Source organism: Mandrillus leucophaeus, unplaced genomic scaffold, assembly GCF_000951045.1.
Source record: "Mandrillus leucophaeus isolate KB7577 unplaced genomic scaffold, Mleu.le_1.0 Scaffold154, whole genome shotgun sequence".
Lineage (NCBI taxonomy): Eukaryota > Metazoa > Chordata > Mammalia > Primates > Cercopithecidae > Mandrillus > Mandrillus leucophaeus.
Window position 1 is genome coordinate 1276515 of NW_012101521.1, and position 9223 is coordinate 1285737.

The 9223-nt window shown below is 47.0% G+C and overlaps 1 protein-coding gene across 1 annotated transcript in view; it reads left to right on the plus strand.

Annotated features, from left to right (window-relative positions):
- MYO18B (myosin XVIIIB) overlaps window positions 1-9223 on the plus strand; it is a 316623-nt gene that overhangs the window by 107995 nt on the left and 199405 nt on the right. Inside the window, exons 18-20 of the mRNA XM_011975366.1 lie at window positions 279-372; window positions 1139-1361; window positions 5162-5271. Coding sequence (XP_011830756.1) covers window positions 279-372; window positions 1139-1361; window positions 5162-5271 — 427 coding nt within the window. The remainder of the gene's footprint in view (window positions 1-278; window positions 373-1138; window positions 1362-5161; window positions 5272-9223) is intronic.

Sequence of the window (9223 nt, forward strand, 5' to 3'; positions counted from 1 at the left end):
TGGTGTCCTGGCCTTCGCTGCCTCCATCCTCATCTCCTCTGCGCTGAGTCATGTGCCTACATCATCTCTAACCTCCCCAGCAAGGCCAGAGGGGCGAGCGTCACCCCACGCCCCACAGAGGAGGAAATGGGGGCTCCCAGCAGCAATGAAACTTGACTCTGGTCACACCCCCGGGAAGTGACCGATCCAAGTCTGAGGCCTTCAGCCTGGGAGGCTTGGTGTTGAGTTGAGAGGCCTGGAGGAGTTCCCACAAGCTATGAATGCCCTCTGGACTCCAGTGACACGTATGAGAGCCAGACTAGCCCTGTCTGCCTTGCTCACCACCAGGTTCCCCTGGAGCAAGGCGGCAGGGCCCAGCTTAATGTAAATGTGGTACCTAGACCTGGAATGTGAATCCGTGAGTAAAGGAGGGCATGAGATTGGTCAGTGGCCAGGCTGAGCACAGATGAGAATGGGCTGAGACAAGGGAAGGACACCTTTAAATAAACCTTGTAGTGGCCTGGCGCAGTGGCTCACACCTGTAGTCCCAGCGCTTTGGGAGACCAAGACGGGTAGATCACAAGGTCACAAGTTCAAGACCAGCCTGACCAACATGGTGAAACCCCGTCTCTACTAAAAGTACAAAAAATTAGCCAGTTGTGGTGGTGAGCACCTGTAGTCCCACTACTTGGGAGGCTGAGGCAGGAGAATCGCTTGAACCTGGGAGGAGAAGGTTGCAATGAGCTGAGATCGTGCCTCTGCACTCCAGCCTGGTGACAGAGTGAGACTGTGTCTCAAAAAATAATAATAATAAATGAATTAATTTTTAAAAAGAAAAAAAAATGAACCTCCTGGTGGGTTATAGTGGAAACGCCCTTAGCCTGAGTCCTGAGTTCTAGTCTTAGCTCTTCTGTCACTGGTCTGTGTGACCTGGGGCCACGCACTTGCTCTCTCCATGCCTCAGTTTCTCCATCTGTTTCAACAAGGACCATTATTTCTCATGAGTCCAAATCAGGCTGTAGGTGGGAGCTCCTTGATGTAGGGCATAGGGGCCCCAAAGATGCCCAGGTTGGGCTTAATGAATATTTGGGGAGGGTCCAGTCCCCTTTCTGTGTCTCTCTGAGACAACTGGCCCTGACTTCCCTCTATTTGGTTCTAGGACGCACTGACCAGCATGATCAAAAGGTCCCGGCTGCACTTTATCCACTGCCTGGTACTGAACCCTGTGGTGGAAAGCAGGAGTGAGCAGGAATCTCCTACACCACCACAGCCTGGTAGAGACAAGCCTGGGGCAGGTGCACCTCTGGCCCTGGATATCCCAGCACTGAGGGTGCAGCTTGCTGGGTTCCACATCCTGGAGGCTCTGCGTCTACACAGGACAGGTAAGAGACAGCCAGGACAGAGCACCTTGTCACTGACTCCTGGGACATGTCCACCCACCAGTGGCAGCCAAGGGATGGGAGCCCCTGCCACGTGCTAGGAGCTTCACACCCAGCATCCTGGTTACTCTTCCCAGCAGTTTTCTGAGATGAGGCCACTGATGCTCAGAGAGGTGGAAGTACTTGCTCATGGTCACCTTGCCTGGACATGGCAGAGTCTGGATCAGGACCCAGGTCTCTTTGAGTCTGAAGTCCACTGTTTTTTTTTTTTTTTTCTTTATTTCTTCTAAAAAAAACACACACACACACAAAAGATGGGATACATGTACCGCACATACAGGTTTGTTACATAGGTATACGTGTGCTATGGTGGTTAGCTGTACCTGTTGAAAAAGCCCATATTATTTCTAGAATTGCCTGTACACTCCTAGAAGACTACGGCTGTGTCTTCCTTTTAGCCATGAATTTCTAAGGAGCATTGTCTTGCAATAGAGGGTGGAATTTCCGTGATGAGTGATATTTTGGTGTTCATGATGCTCAGTTTGGTTTGGGAGATTGCTGTGATCCCAGGAGACGATGATATGATTTGATGAGGGCTCATATCACCCAGGGATACAGGAGGCCCTGAGGCCTAGAGGAGGGAGCTTCGTACTCTCACTGGGAATCTGGGGAAACCTCACAGCAATGTAATATCATAGTCAGGCCTCGAAGCATAAGAAACTGCTCACCTCTGGCAAGGGGAGGAAACATTAGGCAGAAGGATCAGAAAGTATGAAGGAGGGAGGCATAAAAGGGGCAGGTTTTTCAGAGAAGTAGGTTCAGAGTGAGTGAGGAGTTGTGGGAGAAGAGGCCGAGACATCCACCAGCGCAGGCTGCGAATGCCTGTGTTGGGTTATCACCAGGTCCACCTGGGGAGATGATGGGCTGGCAGGGGGATGGAGGGGTTCTAATCAAGGGATTGAAATTTTGGGGTCTCTATTTTAGTAAGCAGGTGTGCACCTGATGTCCCCACATCAGCTAATCTTAGGAGTTGAGTTTGATCCCAGTCCTTGCTATCCTTTTCTGCCTCTCAGTCCCCAAAGGCCACCACATTGACTCCCCTCTCTGACAGTCAGAAATGGCTCAGACACAGCCATGCTGTCTGCAGAGGACAGAGTGACTGGGACACGCAGAAGTCTCAGGTGGGCACCTCGTTTGGTTAAAGTCTCCGTGGTCACTAGTGCCCTAGTGTATGGTCGCTTCCCCCACCTCCCCCTGCTGGGTTAATTATGGACCCCTGGGCACAGAGTATTTGACTGGGAGCAGCTAGAAGCAAAGAAGAGACCCCCACTCCGCTGAACATATCAATGATTTTCCCTCCCGCCCGCACAGCCGCAGAGGAGGGAGACAGATAATGTCACGAGAAGAGGGGGACGGTCACAGCCAGTGGCTGGTCCCCCACACTGAATCGATTCTATTTGGCTGCTTGGCAGGAAGTGCTGGGCCTTTGCAGGCACCCTGGACCTGGATCAGACTGTTAGAATACCTGTGTGCATTCAGGGTCAGGGCGTCCCGTTCCTGTGTCCGCGGGACCTCACGACACTATCTGCCCTCTCTGTTCTCAGCACAGCCCAACTCAGCCAGGATGAGCTTTCCAACTAAGCGCAGGCTTGATATCTCATGGTAGAAATGTCCAATATCTGTCGCCTAGACCTGGTTCGTTTCCTCTTTTGATTTCTATTATAAGTCATATCTGTCTCTTTCACACTCACATGAGATATATTTGTATGCATACACAGATACATCAAGTATTTATTATTTGGAATCTGTGCATATTATATATATATGCCTACATACATATGCATGTGTGATACATACCCATGCACGCTGTTTATTGAGTACCTACTACGTGCTAGACACTGTGTTGTCAGATATAACAAATGAGATCATTCTCACTGTGCTAAAGGTATGTAGTAAACTCATTAAAAATTGCCTATTGTGCAGCCTGGTGGGCACGGCTCCAACTCTGGAGGGAGATGGTTTGGCCTTGATTCTGGCCGCCACCTCTCACCAGCCATGTGACCTAGGAAATTCGCTAGGGCTTATCTCCCTTTCCTCTCCTATAATAGCTCATACCTCTGAAGGCTGCTGTGGGGCTGGGTGCGTTAATAAGACAATAAAGCTTAGAAGAGTGGCAGGTTGTGGAAAAGCACATGATACCCATTAGCTGCTTTTACTATAATTGTCATCGCATTTAATCCTCATAGTGACCATGTGAAGATAGATCTTGTTACTCTCATCTGACAAGTGAAGCAATTGAATCTCAAAAAGGTGAATCATTTTCCCAGTCGTGGGGCTCGTAAGCACAGAGATGGGACGTGAATGCAGATAGGTCTGCCCTAAAGGAGGCTTGTAACCTCCCAGGTCCCCCATCTCTGTGCTGTCTGCATCCTTCAAAGTTGGTCTGAGACCCTCCTCTTCCCCAGGAAGTCTTCCAGGATTAGCCACACACATGATTGCTGTTCTTCCTAGTTGATGCATCTGGCTTATCGTGAAGTCTCAAAAGTGGAGTGAGATTTTACCATACCTTTTCTGATCCAGTCACGCGAGGGGTCTTTCTGAAGCAATCGAGGCTCTTCTCGCACCCAGGGAAGAGTCTAAATGTCGAGACCTGGAATTTGAGTTCAATTTCCTTTGGGACCTGGTTTCTGCTCTTCTTTGGCTACTCTCTACTGCCTGGGTTTGAGTCCCAACTGAGACAGTTACTATTTTTGCTTGTGTAACTAGGTGAATTCATCTCTCTGGGTCTCAATTTCCCCTTTTGTAAAGTGAGGATAATAATATAGGCCCATGAGTGTCTGTAACACGAGGAAGGTGTTACCCTAGTGGTTTGCACACATAAGCTCTCAGTAAATGCTGGCTGTTACTGTGGACTATAAAATAATTATTTTTCTTTTTTGGGACAGTGTCTCGCTCTATCACCCAGGCTGGAGTGCAGTGGCACGATCATGGCTTGCTGTAACCTCTGCCTCCTGGGCCCAAGTAATTCTCCCACCTCCAGAGTGGCAACAACTACAGCATGCACCACCATGACTGGCAAATTTTTGTATTTTTTGTAGACACCATGCCCAGTCTTAGAACGTATCTTATACTTCCCTGATCTAGGTCTTGTTTGTACAGCCCCCTCTGCCTAGACTTCTCTTCCATACCAAGTTCTTTTGGAAAACACTATGGCTTCTTCACAAACTGAATCTAATGTCATTTTCTCCCAATAGCTTTTCAGGCACCCCTTCTCTTCCCAGTTCCCCACATAGAAGGATGCAGCTGTGTCCACCCTGCATGGTAGACTTACAAAAGCCCTTAGATACTGCCCAATGCAGCATGCTTCACATAGAGTGTATGGGGTGGTAATTCGTGTTAAACAAAACACTTTCCTTTGTCAAACAGGTTTTGGAACCTCTGGGCTAACATTGGGAAACTCAAGGCTAATCGGGCATCTGCCCTGCATGAATTCTCAGAGTCCTTGACTTGGATGCTGACGTGCCTCTTCCAAGAGGCAGATGAGTGTGCAGCTTTTTCAAACTTGCAGTGGAGCATTTTATAGGGTTTGGGTTCTCAGGAACACCCCTGAGAAGTGCTAATCAAATCTAGTCTCTTAAATTAACAAGTGGAGAAACTGAGGCCCCAAGATATGAGTCCATGCAGCAAGTTAGTAGCCAGGCTGGGAGCAGGACCCTGAACTCCTGTCTGGGGTTTTAGGGAACCGGGCTGGGTCTTCTCATCTGGACTCTGTGCTCTTCTCCTGCCTGCTCCTACCTCCCTAGGCTATGCTGACCACATGGGGCTCACTCACTTCCGCCGGCAATTCCAGGTGCTGGACCCTCCACTCCTGAAGAAGCTCATGTCGACCTCCGAGGGAATAGATGAAAGGAAGGTAGGTGGAGCACATGCAAGAGGGGTGAAGGCCCCAGATACGGATATGTTGGTTATTGGATATGTTCCAAGGCTGGGCACGGTGAGTGGCTCATGCCTGTAATCTCAGTGCTTTGGGAGACCCAGGTGGGTGGATTGCTTGAGTCCAGGAGTTCAAGACCAGCCTGGGCAACATGGCTTTGACTGAGGTCTGATGGGCTTGTGTTCTATAAGGGATTGCCCCAGGGGGCATCTGGACCAGCTGGAATCTGAAAGCAGGACCATGGGGGCAGTGCTGAGGGCAGCATGAAGTTTCGCTCAAATCCTTGCTCTAGACCGAACCCACACAACAGTGTCATTTGGGACCTGACCCAGCCCAGAATGACCCTTCTGGCCCCTACATAAGGAACTTTAGGAAAAGAATAAGAATAGAGTCATGAGAAGACAGCATCCCAGCTAAAAGGGTGAAAAGTCATCATTTGCAAAGTGTGTTCCATTCAGCACCAGCACCCTGAGGTGGTCTATGAAAAGAGGGCTTCGGGGTCTAAAATGTTTAGGAAATATTTACATCAGGGCTGCGTGTTTGAGAATTCTAATGAACATCACGCCTTAGGGCCTTTGCACGAGCTGTTTTCTCTGCCTGGAGCACTCATTCCCCAAATCTTTGCATGGCTGGTGTCATCTTGCTATTCAGATCCCAGCTCAGATCTCATTCACCATCACATCCTCTTGTTTTGATGTGTATGTAGCACTTATCTGAAATAATGTGAATCTCCTCTATGTTTTCTGGCTTCCAGCAAGAGCTCAGTAATTTTTTTGTTGAGTGAATGAATGAATGAATGAATGAATACCTAGGCCTAACTTTGTGTTTTTGTCCCTGTGTGTCTTCTTTCTCCAACTACAGCGTAAACTCATGGAATCTCATCTCTACTTCCAGTGCCAAACTTTCAAAAAATGTTTCTCTTAAGAATGGCCACAGGCTTATCAATGATTAGAGACCTTGTTAGAATTTGCAAAGCCCTATTTCATCTTCATAACAGCCCTGCAAAAGAAGAGATATTACACCCCATTTACAAAAGAGAACACCACGCTTCTTAGAGATGAAGTGGCGCTCCCGAGGCCACACAGCCAGGCATTTGTGGGTTTGCTCCTTGGACTCAAGTTTCTCCATTCCAGGGGACGATAGTTTAAAGAGCATAGTTCATAAAGGGAGGTAGTTCAAACCGACCTGAATTTGATTCCCAGCTGGGGCTGCGTGAATGTAAACCAGTTATGTCATCTTTCTGCCTCCCTTTCCTCATCTGTAAAGTGGGAAGGACCACAATGCAGAAAATATATAGGGGAATCCACATAATTTCAGGATAAGTGCTACAAAAACTAATTAAACAAGCGGATGTGATGGGGGGTAATAGCTAAGCTGGGATCTGAATAGCAAGATGAAAGAGTACTCCATGCCACTCAATGGAGTCTTCTGAGAATGGCATGTAATAGTATAGTTCATTTACACAGGGCCTGGGACATAGTAAGGACTCAATATACACCAACCACCGTCATCAACATCAGCAGCAGCACCATCAATGTCATCATCCTCTTTCAGATCCAGGGTGATGACACCCAAGTCGCACAGACCACGTGTTCACAATCCTGTTGCAACTGCACGTGCCTGCGTGTGCCTAAGATCATCAGCACTGCAGTCCTCAATGAATGAGTCAGAAGACTAGAAGTAAATTCTTAGGTGTCTTCTTAGTTCTTCTTTGCAGTGGGCACCGGGGCACAAGCCACTTTCAGTAGACAAGGCAGTGACTTCTGCAGGGCCCTCCTAACTCACTATGGAGGGGACGTGATCCCCAGATGTCTGTGGCACAGGGCTATCCCTTCTCTGGGTAGTGGCCCATTTTGGAAGCCATGAAATCCTGCCTGACTTGGTGCCATCAACCTCTCTGTGCCAGTCTTCGTTCAGGGGTTCCTTATTCTTGGTCTCCCCAAATTTGACTTCATTCAGAGGGGCTGAATGGAACCACTGAGAGGGTCTTGGGCTCCTCTGTGGTTGAAAATGGTGCAGGAGTCAGGTATGGGGGAGTTTTTTTGTGGAGGGAAAGGGTGTAGCATATGGAAGCGTTTCTGTTCTGAATGAGTCAGCAGTTCTCTGTTGTAGCCAAACCAAAACCACCTCCATACATGCTAGAGGCCTCAGAAAATGGAAAATTACAAGGAGAATGGACTTGGTTGGGAATTTTTGCTGCTTCTTATTCTTTTTTTATTTGCTCACAAATTTTATTTGCTGCAGCATAGAATTTTGGTAGCAACAAAAAGAAACACCATCCTGCCTCTTATGAAAAAGCTGATAAATATTCATTTGTCAGGCCACATGATATGCCATGAATTATACATGAACACGTGCTCGGGTGGGCAAACTATCAGTTTCTGTGTGCAAAGCAGTTAAGACCTCAGGATTTAATAAGACGAGGTTGACAGCTAGAAAAGGTCAATATTGTCATTAGACACTAGACGGCAGCAGAGGGGATTCATTGTCAGGGTGTAAAATGGGTCTTGGTGAAGTCCCCTGTGGGTCTAGCAGGTGAGGTCTGAATGTTGGTGTTTCATGCCAAGACTGTTTCCCAATGAAGTACTCTCATTTGGTGGGTACCTGATGGATATATTGTGTTCCTGAAACAGAAGTAGCATATGTCTTTTATCACGGATGCATAAACTCTCATTACGAAATATCAGACATACTATGAAAAGGTTACAGAGCCATGAGCTAAGACAGTATTCAAAATATAAAGCCTTCCCACTCTGGGAATCATCCTCATTTCACAGCGTAGGCAGCTGAGGCCATGACCACCCAGCCAGGTAGCAGTAGAGCTGGGATGTGAACTCAGGCTCTCAGATTCCTGACATAGGGCTTAAAAAAAAAATTATGGTAAAATACACATAACAAGAACTTTACCACCATAACCATTTTTAAGTGTATTGATCAATGGTATTAAGTACATTCATATTTTTGAGCAACAATAAGCACCATTCATCTCCATAACTACTTCTTGCAAAATCGAGACTTGGTACCCATTAAACAGCAATTCCTGATTCCTCCTCTTCTCAGGCTCTGACCATCATCGTTCTGCTTTCTGTCTCTGTAAATCTGACTATTCTAAGTCCATCACAGAAGTAGAATCATGCTGCGTATGCCCTTTCGTGACTGGTTAATTTCACTTTGCATAATGTCCTCAAGGTTCATTCCCATCGTGGCATGTATCAGAATTTCCTTCCTCAGGCTGAAAAATACTCCATTGTGGATGTATACCTTATTTTACCTGTCCATCCAACCGTCAGTGGATGTTTGGGTTGATTCCATGTTTCCTTTTTAACTTTTATTTTAAGTTTGGGGGTACAAATGCAGGTTCGTTGTAACAAACTTGTGTCATGGGGGTTTGTTGTACAGATTATTTCATCACCCAGATGTTAAGCCTAGTACGCATTAGTTGTGTTTCCTGATTCTCTCCCTCCATTAGTTATTTTTCCTGATTCTCTCCCTCCTCCCATCCTGCACCCTTCAACAGGCTCCAGTGTGGGGTGTTCCCCTCTATGTGTCCCTTTGCTCTCATCATTTAGCTCCCACTTATAAGTGAGAACATACGGTATTTGGTTTTCTGTTCCTGCATGAGTTTGCTAAGGATAATGGCCTCCAGCTCCATTCATGTTTCTGCAAAGGACGTCATCTCACTCTTTGTTTCGTGACTGTATAGTACTCCATAGTGTCTATGTACCACATTTGCTTGATCTGGCCTGTCACTGATGGGCATTTAGGGGGAATCTATGTCTTTGCTAGTGCAAATTGTGCTACAATGAGCATATATGTGCATGTGTCTTTACAAAAGAATGATTTCTATTCCTTTAGCTATATACCCAGTAATGGGGTTGCTGGGTTGAATGTACAAATATCTCTTCAAGACCCTACTTTCTTTTTTTTTTTT